The sequence below is a fragment of the Vulpes vulpes genome, chromosome 3 (assembly GCF_048418805.1).
Source record: "Vulpes vulpes isolate BD-2025 chromosome 3, VulVul3, whole genome shotgun sequence".
Lineage (NCBI taxonomy): Eukaryota > Metazoa > Chordata > Mammalia > Carnivora > Canidae > Vulpes > Vulpes vulpes.
In genome coordinates, this window is record NC_132782.1 from 92,924,457 (window position 1) to 92,940,344 (window position 15,888).

The window sequence follows — 15,888 nt, forward strand, 5'->3', positions numbered from 1 at the left end:
AAGACAAGCATCTTGCGGCCCAGGCAGCCCAGCCCTCTCTGAGGTCACAGGCCCAGCAATCAACCCACAAATCCCGATGGGCCCTGCGGGGGGCGCGGCGAGGCCAGGGCCCTTCTTCGGCGTCTACCTGCTCTACTGCCTGAACCCTCGGCACCGGGGTCGCGTCTACGTGGGGTTCACCGTCAACCCTGCTCGTCGGGTCCAGCAGCACAACGGGGGCCGCAAAAAAGGCGGGGCCTGGCGGACCAGCGGACGCGGGCCCTGGTAAGAGGGAGCGGATAACTATCCGGAGGGAGGGCTTTCAAGAAGGAGGCGGGGCTCGAAGGAGGCCTCTCCTCCAGAGGCCTGTTGAGGGGGCGGAGCCCTGTGGTGGCTGCTACAGGGCCGGGGGTGGGGCCCCGGTGAGTAGGGCGGGCCTATCACGGGGGAGGAGCGTGGAGAGGGGGCGGAGTCGGGGCTCCGGTGAGCGGGGCGGGCCTATCCCAGGGGAGGAGCGTGGAGAGGGGGCGGAGTTGGGGCCCCGTGAGCAGGGCGGGCCTATCCCAGGGGAGGAGCGTGGTGAGGGGGCGGAGTTGGGGCCCCGTGAGCAGGGCGGGCCTATCACAGGGGAGGAGCGTGGTGAGGGGGCGGAGCCTGTGAAACAGCTGTGGGACGATGAGGAAGGGTTTGGGGAGGAAGGGGACGATGATCTGGGCTTGGCCCGGCGACAGCACGCTGATGGACAAGGCTGGGGTTAGAAAAGAGAGCCCCCAAGGGAGAGGAGCTGAGGAGGGCTGTTAAGTACCTTCGCTGGAGGTGGGGACTGAAGTCGGCAGGTGCGAAGGGACTGACCTCCGCGAAGGCGGCAGGGCCCCGCGGACTGGGTTTGAAGCCGGGTGGGCGTGAGGCCTTCGCTCTCGGGTCGGACTAGGGTTGAGCCATGGCGAGGGGATTCGGCTTGACCCGGGCTGGGGCGGGGTCTCACGGGCCTCGTTCTTGTCCCCAGGGAGATGGTGCTTATCGTGCACGGCTTCCCTTCCGCCGTGGCCGCCCTTCGGGTAAGAAAGGAGACGAGGGTGGTGGGAGGAAGGCCGGGGCTCGGCGCCTCCCCCGGGCGGCCCTGAAGCCCCTACTCCCCGCCCGCAGTTCGAGTGGGCCTGGCAGCACCCGCGGGCCTCGCGCCGCCTGGCGCATGTGGGCCCGCGCCTGCGCAGCGAGGCGGCCTTCGCCTTCCACCTGCGCGTGCTGGCGCACATGCTGCGCGCGCCGCCCTGGGCGCGCCTCCCGCTCACCGTGCGCTGGCTGCGCGCCGACTTCCGTCGCGAGCTGTGCCCGCCGCCGCCGCCACACATGCCGCTGGCCTTCGGGCCTCCGCCGCCCCGCGCCCGGGAGCGCCGCGCGGGGCCCTCGGCTGACCCGGAGTCCGAGCGCGACCGAGACGCCGACGCCTCCTGCGCCCTGTGCGCGCGCTCCTTCCAGGTGAGCCGCCCACCTGGCCGCCAGGGCCGGCTTGGGATCCAGCTGTTCATGGAAGGACCGGGCGGCCCAGTGACAACCTTGGCCCTCGCTAAAATGGGGATGGAACTTGCTGCCATTCTTCGAAAACGGCACCGTCCTGCTCAGGGCCTTTGCTCTTCCCCTTTGACTGTTAGCTTCTGCCCTAGACCTTCACTTCAGTCTTTATAAAATACCACCTTCTCCTTCTCCTTCATGAGGTCTTCCTTGGCTCTCCATCTAAAACTGCACTTCTTTCTTGTACACTCCCCTGCCCCCCACTTTTTTTCTTTAAAGCCTAAGGACTTACTAGCATAGTTTTTTTTTTTTACATCTTATGGTCAGTTTCTCCCCTGCCCCAATACAAGGCAGTTCTTGTTCACTGCTGTAAAAAGGTCTGGCAAAGAGCAGGTGGCCAATAAATATTTAACAAATTAACTGGGATGATGGGCCTGACTTCTGAGCTCTCAGGAAGTGTGTAAATTGAATACTTGCCATTCAGAGATTAAGTGACCTGCCTGATCACTTAGCATGTAAGAATTATAGGTCTGGCTGCAGTGGTTATGCTGTTTATATAATCACTGCTAATGCTCAGAGAAAATTGGCTGGCTTAGTCCCTATGGACAAGTATTATAACCTCTCCATGACTCAGTTCCATCTGTAAAATGCAAATTTTATGTGTCATAGCGTTGTTAATGTAGAGCCTCTGCAACAGTGTCTGGTCCATAGAAATCCTGAGTGTTAGCTACATCATTCCGTCTGGTTTTCTCTCTCACCTGCCTGCCACCTCTGACAGGATGAAGAGGGCCCCCTGTGCTGCCCCCACCCTGGCTGCCGCCTAAGGGCCCACATGATCTGCCTAGCTGAGGAGTTCCTGCAAGAGGAGCCAGGGCAGCTTCTGCCCCTAGAGGGCCAATGCCCTGGGTGAGTCCAACACCCCCACCCCAGGCTGGTTTAGCTCTGGGAAGATGGTGCCAGTTGTCTAAGTCCAGGCCCAGGCCTGAAGCTGAGATAAGCTGAGTCCTTATCTTGGCACCCAGGGCCTAGCCTGGAGGCAGCTTGTGATCCTGACTATATCTCCTACCAACCATACCCCTTGGTAGCTGTAAGAACTCAGTGCTGTGGGGAGACCTGATCTGGCTGTGCCGAATGGGCGACGAGGAGGAAGAGGAGGACTTGGAGTTAGAAGAGGTGAGAGGTGGCTTGGGCCTCAGACTCCCTAGCCCACCCCATACCCGAGGCTGCCTTTGACCAGTTCTCTTTTCTCCACAGGAACACTGGACGGACATGCTGGAGACCTGACCCTGACTCACCTCAGCAGCCCCAGCCCTCTGCCCACTCCGTCTGTGCCATCCGCCCCCCAGGGGTCTGGGCAGTTTTCACTTGATTACAATAAAGAGTCTGAGTTAAGAGAACTTTGTGGTGTTTGGGGGGGCTGGTGCTAGGAGGCAGAGGCCCTGCGGGTCACTGGGGCCTGAGGAAAAGAGGAGAATTGGGAGGGGTCACTTGCCAGCGTGGACCAGCCTCTCTTCTTCCTAGAGGTCTGTACACCTCAGCTTTTCCCAGCATGCTTGTGATGGCACAGAGTCCTTTGAGTACTTGGGAGACTTAGAGCCCATCTAAAATCAGTGCCCAGGCAGCCTGGGTGGCTCAGCGGTTTAGTGCCGCCTTTGGCTGGGGCGTGGTCCCGGGGACCCAGGATCGAGTCCCATATCGGGCTCCTTGCAGGGAGTCTGCTCCTCCCTCTGCCTGTGTCTCTGCCTATCTTTCTCTTTCTCTGTGTGTCTCTCATGAATAAAATAAAATCTTTAAAAAACAAAAACAAGTATATCCTGAAAGAAATCACCTTTAAAAACACAAAATCAGTGCCCAGCTTGACTCTGAGCTTTATTTACTTTATTTAAGATTTTACTTACTGGGAAGCACCTGGGTGGCTCAGTGGTTGAACATCTGCCTTCAGCTCAGGGTGTGATCCCAGGATCGAGTCCTGTATCGGGCTCCTTGCAGGAAGCCCAATGAGGGACTTGATCCCAGACTCCAGGACCATGACCTGAGCCAAAGGCAGATGCTCAATCACTGAGCCACCCTGGTGCCCTGACTTTGAACTTTAATCCAAATAGTAAGGACAAAGTCCAAGAGCAGGGTGGGTAGGGGGATACATGACCCCATGGCCCTGTGGCTCTCCAGGCCCCAACTCCTGGTCTCTGTGCAGAGCCCCTTCAAACCCAGTGAAAGAAAAGTACTTTGTGGGGGCCATGGTTCTATTACCCACTGTGAGTGAATCCATGCAATCCTCGGGAGCTGTGGAGCTGGACTCACTCCCAGGGTTCTTGCTCTTTCCTCCTGCCCCACCTCTCCTGTCCCCCCACCCCCACCCCCACCCCTCCCATTGCTCCATACTGGCCTTGTGGTCAGAGGTCAGCGTGGCAGTTCTAAAATGCTTGAACTGCTGGGGGCCTGGGGGCCACTCCCAGCCTGAACCTTTGTTATCTTCAAAACTGGCCTGGAGCCAGTAGGAAGGCAAGTGGCTTGCTCACAAGCATGCCACCTTTCCCCTCCACTCTGCACCCTCAAATCTGGCTAGCTCCATTAGAAAAAGCATCAATTGGCCCACCCTGCAGGGGTGGAGCTAGAGGGCAGGTCAGGAGCCAGGATTACAGCTCAAAAAACACTCCCAAAATAAAAATGAAAACATATTGGGCCCTTTTGCCTAGTTTCAGTCTTCCTTTTATTTTCTATATCCTAAACCCACATCTTGGGTTTTCAGGCCAGTCTAAGCTTGGCTCTGGTAGGGCTGGTCTCAGGAGGGGAGCAGAGTGGGACCTTCCCACTCTAAACTCCACCCTATCCTTCTTGGAAGACAGCCAGATCCCATTGCTAGCTCTGATCCCTCCCACTTTGGATTTATAAACCCTCAACTCAGAAAGCAGTTCTGCACTCCCCACACTGCCCCAGTAAGCCACAGCACAAAGTAGTCAGGAGGCCAAGACCCAAAGAGATCTGGTGAGTGCCGGGGTGGGGTGGGCTGGGCCAGGCCTCCCTCCCTTTGCACAGCTAGCTCCTCTCTCTCTCTGGCCTGTACTGGCCTCCTTGCCCTTTCTCTCTTTATGGGGCATCTCAATCTGCCAACCACAATCTGGACTGAAATCCCCTTCTTCTGGTGACTCATCACTTTTGCTCATCTGCATACCAGACTCTAGCTCCCAAACAAGCTCAGTTGCTCAGCTGCCTGTTTATCCTTAAGCCAAGACGGGAGTGTGATTGGGCAGGAGGGATCACAGGCTCAGCTAGCCTTTGGAATGTTTCCCTGTGTGAGGGGCCCCAGGGGCCCAAGGGGATGGCAGGGAGAGCAGGCTGATACTGTAGGCCAGGGGCTGCCAGAGAAAGTAGTGGGAGAAAGCAAGCTGGCGGGCGGGGAGTTAGGCCAGGCAGACATTAGAATAGTTCTCTCAAGTGCACAGTGGAGTCTCCTGGAAAGCTTCCAGAAAACAGGTTGGGCCCCGAGAGACTGATTTAATTGGTTTGGGGTGTGGCTCCAGGCACAGGGATTTTAAAAAGCTCTGCAGGTAAATCAAAGGTGCAGCCAACTGCATGACCCACTGCATGAATGTCACATCTTGGCTCGAACCCCAGCTCCCACCACCCACTAGCTTTGTGAGCAGGAGCAAGTCAGCCTCAGTTCCTTATCTTACAGCAAGATTTCAACACATGGCATATTGTGATGTTGTTAAGGCAAGTAGACCACACTCTGGTCCCTGACGCAGCATGGAGGACATTCCTGACACCTCGCGCCCACCACTGAAGTATGTGAAGGGGATTCCACTAATCAAGTACTTTGCAGAGGCACTGGAGTCAATGCAGGACTTCCAAGCCCAGCCTAATGACCTGCTTATCAGCACGTACCCCAAATCTGGTAGGTGATGAGGGCCACCCACCCCTCTCCTGGGCCACAGTCCCCTGCATTGTGCCAGTAGAGGCCTGCCCTTGGCCCTGCTCACCTCCCCTCTGCCTGCTCTCCAGGCACCACTTGGGTGAGCGAGATCCTGGACATGATCTACCAAGACGGTGATGTAGAGAAGTGTCGCAGGGCCCCTGTCTTCATCCGGGTACCCTTCCTTGAGTTCAAGGTTCCAGGGATTCCCACAGGTGTGTGGTGGGGCTCTGGGGATGCGTGGAGCAGAGGGAAGAGGCAGGACTGGGCTCCAGCTCAGCAGACCTTTCTCTACCCATGGCACAGGTTTGGAGGTTCTAAAAGATACACCAGCCCCACGACTCATCAAGACACACCTGCCCCTGGCCCTGCTCCCCCAGACCTTGTTGGATCAGAAGGTCAAGGTGAGTGGCAGCGGAATCTAGGGAAGGAGGCCACTGGGGCCATCCTAGCTTTGGCCCTCTCTGCTGGGAAGGTCTCACCGTAAGGGGGGTGGCTGTCTGCTTCATCCTGTGGTGGGGGTCAGTGGAAGTGAGACTTCTCTGTGCAGAGCTGAGAAAGGCAGTCTTCTCTAGGCCTCCTCAGGCCCGTGGAAGAGAGGGCTGGTGAAAACCTGGCACACCTTGTTCCAAATCTGGGTATGGCAGCACTGAGGGGATTAGATTAGCATAAAATAAGGTTCCAGGGACCACAAGCAAGTCAGCTTCTAAGCCTGTTTCTCCCTTTGCCAGACCAAGAGCTAACTTCCTCATAGGGATGTGCTGAAGGGTGGAACTGCCTGGCTTGCTGTGTGGTGATGATGCTTGGGGGGGCTGTGTGTGTGGGGGGGGGATGTCCTCCAGGTGGTCTACGTCGCCCGCAACGCAAAAGATGTAGCTGTCTCCTATTACCACTTCTACCGCATGGCCAAGGTGCACCCTGACCCTGACACCTGGGATAGCTTCCTGGAGAAGTTCATGGCTGGGGAAGGTAAGCCTGAGTCTGGAGGAAGGAGTGGGGTGGAGCTGAGCAGCAGCCAACCAAACCTAATACCAGCCTCTGTGTCCACGTCTCTCCCCCTCTCCCAGTGTCCTATGGGTCCTGGTATCAGCATGTGCAGGAGTGGTGGGAGCTGAGTCACACTCACCCTGTTCTCTACCTCTTCTATGAGGACATGAAAGAGGTGAGGCTACCTGCTGCTGCTTCCCTCCAGGTCTCATGTGGAGAGGCAGGGACCTGCCAAGGCCTTCTCAGCCACCTGCCTTAGCCAGTGCCCTGGTCCCCCCGCCCGCCTTCCTGCCCGAGACTTGGGGCTACAGTGTTACCTGGGCAGCAACACTGTGGAGCTCAGATCTCAGACCTGAGTGACACTGGCCATTCCCTGCTGTTGCTCTCCCTGGGGCCACAGTTATTAAAGAGGACTGTCCCTGCCCTCACCCATCAGTATCCAAACAAGAGCTTGTTTCAGGGTCACAGGGCAGGGGCAACTAATGTGCCCCAGGGAAAGACAACCCAAGTCAAGGAGCCTGAGGCTGAGAGATCTCTAGGTGGAAGTGGCCAGATCCCCTGGGGAGGAGCTGGGTGGCCTCCCTCTTGTTTGCTCAGTAAGCAAGCCCAATCTCCACTGAAAAGCCCCTCTGCTGCTCCAGAACCCCAAAAGGGAGATTCAGAAGATCCTGAAGTTTGTGGGGCGCTCCCTGCCAGAGGAGACTGTGGATCTCATCGTCCAGCACACGTCTTTCAAAGAGATGAAGAACAACTCCATGGCTAACTACAGCACCTTATCTCCTGACATCATGGACCACAGCATTTCTGCCTTCATGAGGAAAGGTGAGTACCCATGCAGGATGGCCATCTGGGGAGGCAAACGTGAAAACGGAGGCAAGAGTTGGCCTGGGCCATCTGGGGCCTGCTCTGCAGCCGGGACCTGCAGCCATCTTCCCCTCCACCCACAGGCATCTCGGGGGACTGGAAGACCACCTTCACTGTGGCCCAGAATGAGCGCTTTGATGCCGACTATGCCAAGAAGATGGAGGGTTGTGGCCTCAGCTTCCGCACACAGCTCTGAGCAGTGCCCCCAGGAGGCACCCAAAGGCCCCGTGCTCTGACACAGCCAGCCCCCAGCCTCAAAAATAAAATTCCATTGGTATTACACTGAGAGCTTTTAATGCAAGCAAAGAGCAAACCTGAGCTGGAAAGAATTCCCCCTGGGATCAAATAAAGCTATCTTCCCTCCCTCCAGCTCTCCAATTCCCCAACCTGCCCTGGTATGGGGAGGGGCAGAAGGGCCTGGAAAAACAAAACCGAGGAGACGTGGGCAAAGGGGAACAATATTTATTTGCCACAATCTTTTGTTGCATTCCCCTGGGGGAGTGGCAGGAGATCTTGAGTCTGCCAGCCCACTTCACTTTTTCTTGGGCTCCTTACAAGCCACCACATACCTCTGGGCCACATTGAGGGGAGGGGAGTAACCATCTGCATAGGAGGTGTCTTCAAACAGGACTGAATAGTCATCCTGGGGCTGCGGCAGGGGGCAGACAGGAGGGGCTAGTCAGAGACCCCCAGGCAAGGCCCCCCAGCCCAGACTGACAGAAACCTCTGGTACACGGGCTCCCAGCCTCTCCTGTCCCCATTTTCACTCAGAATTTAGTTCCTGCTATGACAGAACCCTATTCTCGGCAACAAAGTGCCAGGGGACAAAGAGCAGGGAGGAGGGAGATTCGTGGTCTACGTTGGGGGGATTCTACATGGAGAATCTGGTACCTTTTGGGGACCCTCTAAGAAGGAGATCAGGGAAAGCACTGAGGGCAGCAGGCAGGGATCCCGGAGGCAGCAGGCAGAGCAGCCTTAAAGCTGCCATCAGGTGTTGGGTCACCAGCATAAGGGAGCATAGCCTCAGATGAAGAAAGGCCAGTGGTGGATGAGTCAAGGCAGGGAAGACAGGCCCTGAGCACAGTGCTTCCCACCTCAGGGCTGCTCGTCTCAGTGCAAAAGTGGGGTGAGACTAGAGGCTACACTGGCTCCGTTCCACTCGGGGTTTGCTAGGACTCTGAGGGTTAGCTGGCACTGCCCTAGGGGATAGGGCTTGAGGGCCCCTATGGGGCAGAGTGTAAGCAGGAGAGAGGGAGAAACTTGCAGGACTCTCTTAGCTCAGAGGGGCTGTCAGATGAGGACAGGAGGGGAAAAAGTGGAAGGTGACCCCAAGACCATCCGGTCAGCCCAGTCCTGGTGTCATGGTCTGTCTCTCCTGCAGGGGTTGCCTTACCCGTTGTGGGGGCGTGTGGATCAGGGCACGGTAGAAGCAGGTGGTCTGAGGATACAGGGCCAGCACGAGCTGCTCCTTCTGAAATAAGGCTTCGGGGTCTGTCTCTGGGTTGGCTTTCCACTGGGGCAGAGGGATGATGCGCCGCCGGCTCAGGGTATGTCTCCTGGAAGGGGGGCTTAGATCAACCCACAGCCAGGTGGGGGGCTCCTTCCCAGCAGCTTCCATGGTCCCTCCCTGCCCAACACTCACTCTTTGCCTTCTTCATCAATGTCATCTACCTCATACCTGGAGAACAAAGAGAAAACAGAGGATGCAGGGAGATGCACGGTCCAAACTGGGGAGCGATGAGGAGGGGAAGCATCCCAGGGAGCTGGAGTCGCACATCATCCCTGTCCCCACAGGGACCCTGGAGTGGGGTGGGGGGGCTCTTCTCCCAGTCTACAGATGGGAGAGTGCACGGAGGGCCCGGGTATCCACTTACTTGTTGGTGGCGTGGCTGTAACTGACCACCTCAGCCAGGATCCACTGCTCATCCCCATCCACGGCCTTGACCCGGGCAGCCACCTTGTCTCCAGGTTTGGCCACGTAGTCCCCAGAGGCCGGAATGGCCCCACAGAGGGGCGGGGGCCTGAGGATGGACTGAGAGGTTAGTCCCGGCCCCTCCCTCCTGTCAGCTCCGCCCCTTGACCCCAGGCCTGCCCTCACTTGTCACCAGGTTTCCCGATCCACAAGGGCAGGGTCATGGCCGACTGCTGCAGCAGCGTCATCAGCACCCCCCTGCGCATGGTCTTCCGGGGGGGCTCCGAGTCATTGTACAGGCCCGCGATCTTGGCCGCTGCAGGAAGGAAGCGCGCCCCTGAGGCCCCAGAGATGGGGCTCCTGCCCCGGACCCTCGTTTGTACCGGTGCACAGAGCCATCAGTGGAGCTCAGCCTGGGGCCCACCTCCTTAATTACAACCAAGGGCCCCCCAGCAGATGCTTGCCGTCAGAGGCCCAATCTGCTCTCACAGATCTGGGAGATGTTGCTCTCAAGATCCCCTTGCAGGGAAGGAACCAAAGAGGGCAAAACAAGGGTTCTGAGGTACTGGTCACATCTGTTTGCTTGGTTAGTGAAAATTTCATAAAGCTCTCTGTACAGTTAGGTCAGTTCTCTACTGAGTAGATGTCATTCTATAAAAAAAAGAATGTGGACAGTCTCCTGACCTTCTCAGGCATGGCTCAACACACTCAGTCAAAGTTGCACAAAGCCAACTGGCAATGTGACGTTTTGATGGGCAAGCAGCCTGCCTACTGTGGGTTCACTGAAAGGGTAAGAGAGGTGGGAGAGCCACGGCAGTCTAAAAGTTCAGATTTGGAAGCCAACACCCTCTGTAAACTCCCATCTGAAGGATGGTTCTCACAAAGCAGCAGGCTGCTTACCGCAGCAAGAAGTGTGAGTGGGGGAGGGTAGCAGGAAGGAGGCTACTGCCTCAGGTACAAGGGGGAGAGAAGCCTTAGGGGACGGGGCACAATCTTCCAAGTCTGTAGAGGGTCACTAGGAGTCCCTGCCTCTGAGCGCTGGTAATGACCTCCAACCCCTCCCAGACCCAGGCTGCCCAGATGTGCTTCCCCATCAGAAATCCACGGAATGAGCACATGGGGCTGAGGTGGCAGGACTCCCTTCTGCAGGGAGCCATGACTGCTGCTCTCAGGAGGCCTCACTCCGCCTGGTCAAGAAGTGCCAAACGTCTCCCACTCCCACTCACCAATCCGCCTTTCTTCCAACAGAGATTTGATTTCCGCTATCTTATCTAGAGCTTTCCGGAGGATACTGAGGGTGGGGAGAAGGGAGAGAAGAGATCTGGATGAAGCACAAAGCACAGACTTCCTTTTCTGCTTATAGTAGGCTGAGTAACAGACCAGACCTACTGCCAAAACTATAAACCCTAAGTATTTTTTCAATTCATTCATTCATTCATTTTTTACTTATTTATGATATTTATTTATTTAGGATATTACTTAAGATATTTATGATTTTAGGGACACGTGGGTGGCTCAGGGCATGTCCCGGTCCTGGGATTGAGTCCCACATCAGCCTACCTGCGAGGAGCCAGCTTCTCCCTCTGCCCATGTCTCTGCCTCTCTCTGTGGCTCTCATAAATAAATAAAATCTTTTAAATAACATCTATACCCAATGCTGGACTCGAACTCACAACCCCAAAATCAAGAGTTGCATGCTCTACTGACTGAGCCAGCCAGGGGCCCCTGTGCTCTTTTACATTTTAAGGTCCTTAAAACTGACAAGGTAGGGGGATGCCTGAGTGGCTCAGAGGTTGAGCGTCTGCCTTCAGTTCAGGGTATGATCCCAGGATCTGGGATGGAGTCCTACATCGGGCTCCCCGCATGGAGCCTCTTTTCCCTCTGCCTCTGTATCTCTCTCTCTGTCTCTCTCGAATAAATAAAATCTTAAAAAAAAAAAATCTTAAAAAAAAAAAAAAAAAAGAAAAAGAAAATGACAAGGTAGGGAGAGGTTGCAGGCCCAAAGAATCCAAGAGGATCCCAGAGTGGTAACCATAGCAGAGAGAGACGCATTTGACAGAGCTTGGAGAAACTGCACTGCAGTGGTAGCTGCCTGGAACAGTGTGGAAATGTAGAGGACAGAAGTTAAAGCTCGGAGTCTGCCCAAGCTGGGACATGTGAAAGGAGATACCCTAGAAGACTGTGAGGAGTTCTCTGGGCTCCAAGCCAGGCTGACGGATGAAAGGAATTTGAATTTGTCTCTGAAAGGCTGCAGCGCCACTCTAGAGTTAGTTTATGGGGTTCCAGAATGACCAGGGCCCAAGCAATCCAGCAGGAGTGAACACAATCCTCACTAGAGGAAAGTTTCTTCATCCTAGATCTTGAGGACTCTCCCCTCAAAAGGGAATAATCTTTTAAAAAAAGAGAGAGACAAAATTGTTAAACGAAGACACAAGGGGTTCTTTTCCATTTGCTGCAAAGCAGGATGAAAACCAGCCAGGGAAGCCCTGGAGCATGTGCAAGAGCATCACAGGACCTGGGCTAGCTCCTGAGGCTGGCTCTTAGTGCCCTTTCAGTTTCCTAAGGGTTTTATTTATTTATTTATTTACTTATTTATTTTTTAGGTATTCATGAGAGACACAAACTGAGAGAGAGAGGCAGAGACACAGGCAGAGGGAGAAGCAGACTCCCTGCAGGGAGCCTGATGCAGGACTCGATCCCAGGACCCCAGGATCATGCCCTGAGCCAAAGGCTGACGCTTAACTACTGAGCAACTGAGGTGCCCCTTCCTGAGGGTTTTAATTAATTTACTAAGGCATGTGTGGTGAAGAAGAGTGCTGTAGGAACACACAGTGACATGTGTCTCCCATCCCGACTTGGAGCCTCCTGTGGGCAGAGGTGGCGCTTTGCTCTGTCACTTGCTCCCATGCCCAGCATGGCACTCGGTGCTGACAGAGACTCTAGTGACGAATGTATGAACTTTTGAGAGTCTGAAAAAGTGAAATGGCAGGAGAATTGTTAAGGGGTTGGCCCCTGCAATTCTTAAGTAAGCTTATAAATGTTTAACTCCAGGTAGGTCAGTGCCAGAGGACAGCATACACCAAACTAGTTTCAGAAGCAGTCAGTTTGCCAGCAGTTAGGTTGCTCTAGCATGGATGAGTGGGAAAGGGCCTGACTGTGGCCAGATGACAAATCTGCAAATCAGGGAGGAGAGGGGGCAGGAAGGGTGGGCTGGGAAGCCAGTAGGCAACATCAGCCATCAAAAGGCACGTGTTTCCTCCTGCTTAAGCCAACCCCACCCCAGCTCAGCACAGGGAGCCCCATCAGGTCCCTCTGTTTAAATTATAAAGCCTGGAATCTTCAGCTCCCCCTCTTCCAAATGGTCACCCAATTTTATTCCAGAGCCTGCACTTGAACCCACCCTTGCTTCTCCATCCCTACTGCCACTAACTTGGCTCAATTCCATCACCATCTCTTGTCTGGCCTCCTAACTAGCTTGAATCTCACCCCATCTAACCCCACACAACAGCTAAGGGTTTCTCTCCTGCTTTACATCTTTGCTGGCTCCCTATGGCCTCCAGGATAAAGTCCAGTTACTGGAAGCCCTCTACCTCCTGCCTTGCCTTTCTTTAGTCACATAGAACTGGTTCTCATTCCTCCAGTGTGCACATGTGGCACACACTCCTCTACAGCCTCTGTTGTGTCCACCTGCTGACCCTTACTTCAAGTCTCTCCTCCTCCCTGTGGCCGTCCCAGGGCCCCAGGCACAGTGAGCCCACTTCTGTTAGCCCACCAACGACACTGCCCTGGTCTTCTTAGGGTTCCTCTCCTTTCCAGACTGTGTGCCCTTGTAGTCAGGGTCCTCTCTATCCTCATGTGCCTGTATGGGGACTGCCCAGCACCAGGTACAGGGTAAATACCAGCAAAGATTTGCAAAACAGGGCAGACTGGGTAGCTCAGCGGTTTAGTGCCGCCTTCAGCCCAGGGCCTGATCCTGGAGACCCGGGATCAAGTCCCACATCGGGCTCCCTGCATGGAGCCTGTTTCTCCCTCTGCCTGTGTCTCTGCCTCTCTCTGTGTGTCTCTCATGAATAAATAAATTTTAAAAATCTTAAAAAAGGGCAGCCTGGGTGGCTAAGTGGTTTAGCACCGCCTTCAGCCCAGGGCGTGATCCTAGAGTTCTGGGATGGAGTCCAATGTAGGGCTCCCTGCATGGAGCCTGCTTCTCTCCCTCTGCCTGTGTCTGTGTCTCTGTCTCTCTCATGAATAAATAAAATCTTAAAAAAAAAAATCTTAAAAAAAACACAAAAAAACAAAACCAAACTATATTACCAGTAACAGTAAAAACTGTACTTCTTGTTCCAATTCCATGATAATATGTACATATGAAGTGCATGTGTATGTTGTGGAAAGGCGATTGTTACACCATGCTAGCATGGTATTAAAGAATATGGACTTTTGGTTTACAACTGGGCTCCCCAACTTACTGGTTATGTGACTTTTAGCAGATCACAGGAACTCCTTGTGTCTTAGTGTCCTCAACCGTAAAATGGGGGTAATGTCCACCTTTTAGTCATTCTGAGCATTACAGGAGGTAAATACATAAAGTACTTGGAATAGTACCTGGCACAGTACGACAATACAAGAGTCCTTATTAGTATTACTATGGCAATGATGACTAGATCTTTAATATCACAATTAAGCTACAACAGAGAATGTATTTCCTACCACGGGTTATGGTCAAGAGTTTGAAAATCACTGGTCTTAGGCACTTTATATACATTATCTCGTGCTATGTTGACAATTCTGTAGTAATTATGATCCCTGTTGTAATTAATGATGGAATAACTGGGTCTTGGGGCTCAGTGGGAGCAACGAACTCTTCACGGTCACCGGACTAGTAAAAGGCTGTGCTGGGGTCTGGCCCCCACCTTGCTGTCATCTAGGAAACAGCAGAGCTGGAGGGAAGAGGAGGCCCCAAGAGACAGCCCACGGAGTGGAAATCTACTACTTCTTTTTTTTTTTTTTTTTTTTTATTCATGAGAGAGAGAGAGAGAGAGAGAGAGAGAGAGGCAGAGACACAGGCAGAGGAAGAAGCAGGCTCCATGCGGGGAGCCTGACTTGGGACTCGATCCCGGGTCGCCAGGATCACGCCCTGGGCTGAAGGTGGCGCTAAACCACTGAGCCACCTGGGCTGCCTGGAAATCTGCTTCTAAATGGCAGGAAAGGCAGTAGAGGCGAGGATTTGTGGTCTCCTATGGCTCAGCACATGGGTGGGTGACAAAGGAGAGGGGACACTACTCACTTGCACTCAGCCTCTGCATCAGCCTTGGCGGTGGTATAGAGCCCACGCAGCTTTGTCCGGTAGTAGGGAGAGACTGCAAAGTAAGCAGAGGAAAAGGCGTGGCAAGGCGCAGCTGGCAGTCCTATGGTGCTGCTGCCCATACATCTGAATTGGGACTTCCAGAGTACAGAGGCCATGGATTGAGACATGAGCTTTAGTGGCTGGGAAGTGCCCCCTGAGGCTTTTTCATATGGCACAGAGGCCATCACTGTATTTGGCAGAGGGCTTTCTAACCTTTGCCATAGCATAACACATTAAGAAAATATTTCTCAGCACATAGGAAAATAGACCATGGTTCTCCAAGCTGCTCAGAGTTGGAAAGCACCTACCCAGTAGGCTGAGCATGAGGGCCTTTGGGGCATGTGCTGGAGATGCTGGGAGTGAAGCTCTCTTTCTAGAAAACACCAGCTAACTGGGGGTGCTTGTGCACTCAAAGGGGTTCCCCTAAATGCAGCCTCATTACACTGACTTCCCAGTGCCTAGAGTCGGGGGACTTTAAAGTTCTTTAGCGCTAGGTAGCTTGTCATCTGTTTCCTGGGTCACCTTTAGTTACTCAGCAGAAGGAAAACCCATCCGTCTGGCTGAGGAGCAGTTCATTTTGGATTATGTAGATAAATGCAGAAGTCCTGTCTGAAACTAATTAATAGCCATGTTCCCCGGTCTCAGCCCATTCCCCCCTTGCTCTTTCCCTTTCTCTTCTGAGCCCAGTGACTTACTCTTGTTCTCTGTCTGCATCCGCTCATGGGTCTTCTGGATGTTCACTAAGTTGTGTTCACTCCGTGAACGCTCTTCCTGCAGGGATAAGGTCAACAGGGCACGAGGTGGCCCTTTATCCTGCTGTGGCACCCTGCACCCAGGCCAGAGTCCCCAGAAATATGTCTATCAGCATCTCCTGACCCTTACTTTTCAGGTTACATTCCACTACAAAGGACATCATTTGGGAAGGAATTTCCAGGACTGCTCCCTTTTGGGCCACAGGACTGTGTGGTATATGGCTCCCAGGAGATGGGTCATTATGTAACTATAAACATGGGTAGGGGCGCCTGGGTGGCTCAGCTGGTTAAGTGTCCCAACTCTTGATCTCAGCTCAGGTCTTGATCTCAGGATCATGAGTTCAAGCCCCACACTGGGCTCCACACTGGGTGTGGAGCCTACTTAAAACAACAATAACAACAAAAAAACCTGGATGACAGAATGCTTATTAGAAAGGTCCCTGATAATAATGGACAAAGTGTAGGAGCAGCACACCTGATATGCCATGCACAAATACATATCATCCTTATTTTTATGAATGAAGAGCTATTTTTTTAGAATAGGAAAAAATGGCTTTTTAATATGATCAAAGCAGCAAGCACCACATGGTGGATCCAAATTCCCCTGGGGAACACTTCCACCCCG

General features: G+C 54.0%; 3 protein-coding genes across 7 annotated transcripts in view; 2 read left to right on the forward strand and 1 right to left on the reverse strand.

Annotated features, from left to right (window-relative positions):
* Window positions 1-76: 76 nt before the first annotated feature.
* Window positions 77-2,888, forward strand: SLX1A (SLX1 homolog A, structure-specific endonuclease subunit). Of its 2 annotated transcripts, none has more exons than XR_012000596.1 (6): window positions 77-264; window positions 986-1,037; window positions 1,126-1,458; window positions 2,270-2,397; window positions 2,514-2,664; window positions 2,746-2,776. XR_012000596.1 is itself a non-coding variant. In XM_072753546.1 (6 exons), exons 1-6 carry the CDS (start codon window positions 77-79, stop codon window positions 2,773-2,775), a joined length of 819 nt encoding a protein of 272 aa, XP_072609647.1. In that variant the 3' UTR covers window positions 2,776-2,888. The 2 variants fall into 2 exon arrangements, 1 of the variants encoding a protein (XP_072609647.1); XM_072753546.1 differs by having other exon boundaries at window positions 2,577-2,664; window positions 2,746-2,888.
* A 447-nt stretch (window positions 2,889-3,335) lies between these two features.
* SGF29 (SAGA complex associated factor 29) overlaps window positions 3,336-15,888 on the reverse strand; it is a 36,487-nt gene continuing 23,934 nt past the window's right edge. For 3 of the 4 annotated variants that reach the window (XM_026011092.2, XM_072753544.1, XM_072753543.1), the window contains 8 exons: window positions 15,207-15,282; window positions 14,452-14,524; window positions 10,394-10,458; window positions 9,354-9,483; window positions 9,130-9,276; window positions 8,898-8,933; window positions 8,649-8,811; window positions 7,702-7,904 (listed from right to left, as the gene is read on the reverse strand). In XM_026011092.2, the coding sequence (XP_025866877.1) occupies window positions 7,788-7,904; window positions 8,649-8,811; window positions 8,898-8,933; window positions 9,130-9,276; window positions 9,354-9,483; window positions 10,394-10,458; window positions 14,452-14,524; window positions 15,207-15,282 (807 nt within the window). In that variant the 3' untranslated portion in view covers window positions 7,702-7,787. Of the gene's footprint in view, window positions 7,239-7,701; window positions 7,905-8,648; window positions 8,812-8,897; window positions 8,934-9,129; window positions 9,277-9,353; window positions 9,484-10,393; window positions 10,459-14,451; window positions 14,525-15,206; window positions 15,283-15,888 lie in introns of those variants that run through there. The other variant, XM_026011093.2, reaches the window with a different exon arrangement.
* On the forward strand, window positions 5,239-7,535 carry LOC112929198 (sulfotransferase 1A1). The gene is made up of 7 exons (XM_026011091.2): window positions 5,239-5,386; window positions 5,494-5,619; window positions 5,711-5,808; window positions 6,247-6,373; window positions 6,472-6,566; window positions 7,033-7,213; window positions 7,339-7,535. Exons 1-7 carry the CDS (start codon window positions 5,239-5,241, stop codon window positions 7,449-7,451), a joined length of 888 nt encoding a protein of 295 aa, XP_025866876.1. The 3' UTR covers window positions 7,452-7,535.

What these genes read in the sequence shown, in the direction of transcription:
- SLX1A (XM_072753546.1), top strand. Translation starts at nt 77, where the DNA reads ATGGGCCCTGCGGGGGGCGCGGCGAGGCCAGGGCCCTTCTTCGGCGTC. An exon ending in ACCAGCGGACGCGGGCCCTG is followed by an intron (nt 265 to 985) that starts GTAAGAGGGAGC and finishes TCTTGTCCCCAG; the next exon opens with GGAGATGGTGCTTATCGTGC. An exon ending in AGGACTTGGAGTTAGAAGAG is followed by an intron (nt 2,665 to 2,745) that starts GTGAGAGGTGGC and finishes TTTTCTCCACAG; the next exon opens with GAACACTGGACGGACATGCT.
- LOC112929198 (XM_026011091.2), top strand. Translation starts at nt 5,239, where the DNA reads ATGGAGGACATTCCTGACACCTCGCGCCCACCACTGAAGTATGTGAAG. An exon ending in TCTATGAGGACATGAAAGAG is followed by an intron (nt 6,567 to 7,032) that starts GTGAGGCTACCT and finishes CTGCTGCTCCAG; the next exon opens with AACCCCAAAAGGGAGATTCA. An exon ending in TTCTGCCTTCATGAGGAAAG is followed by an intron (nt 7,214 to 7,338) that starts GTGAGTACCCAT and finishes CTCCACCCACAG; the next exon opens with GCATCTCGGGGGACTGGAAG.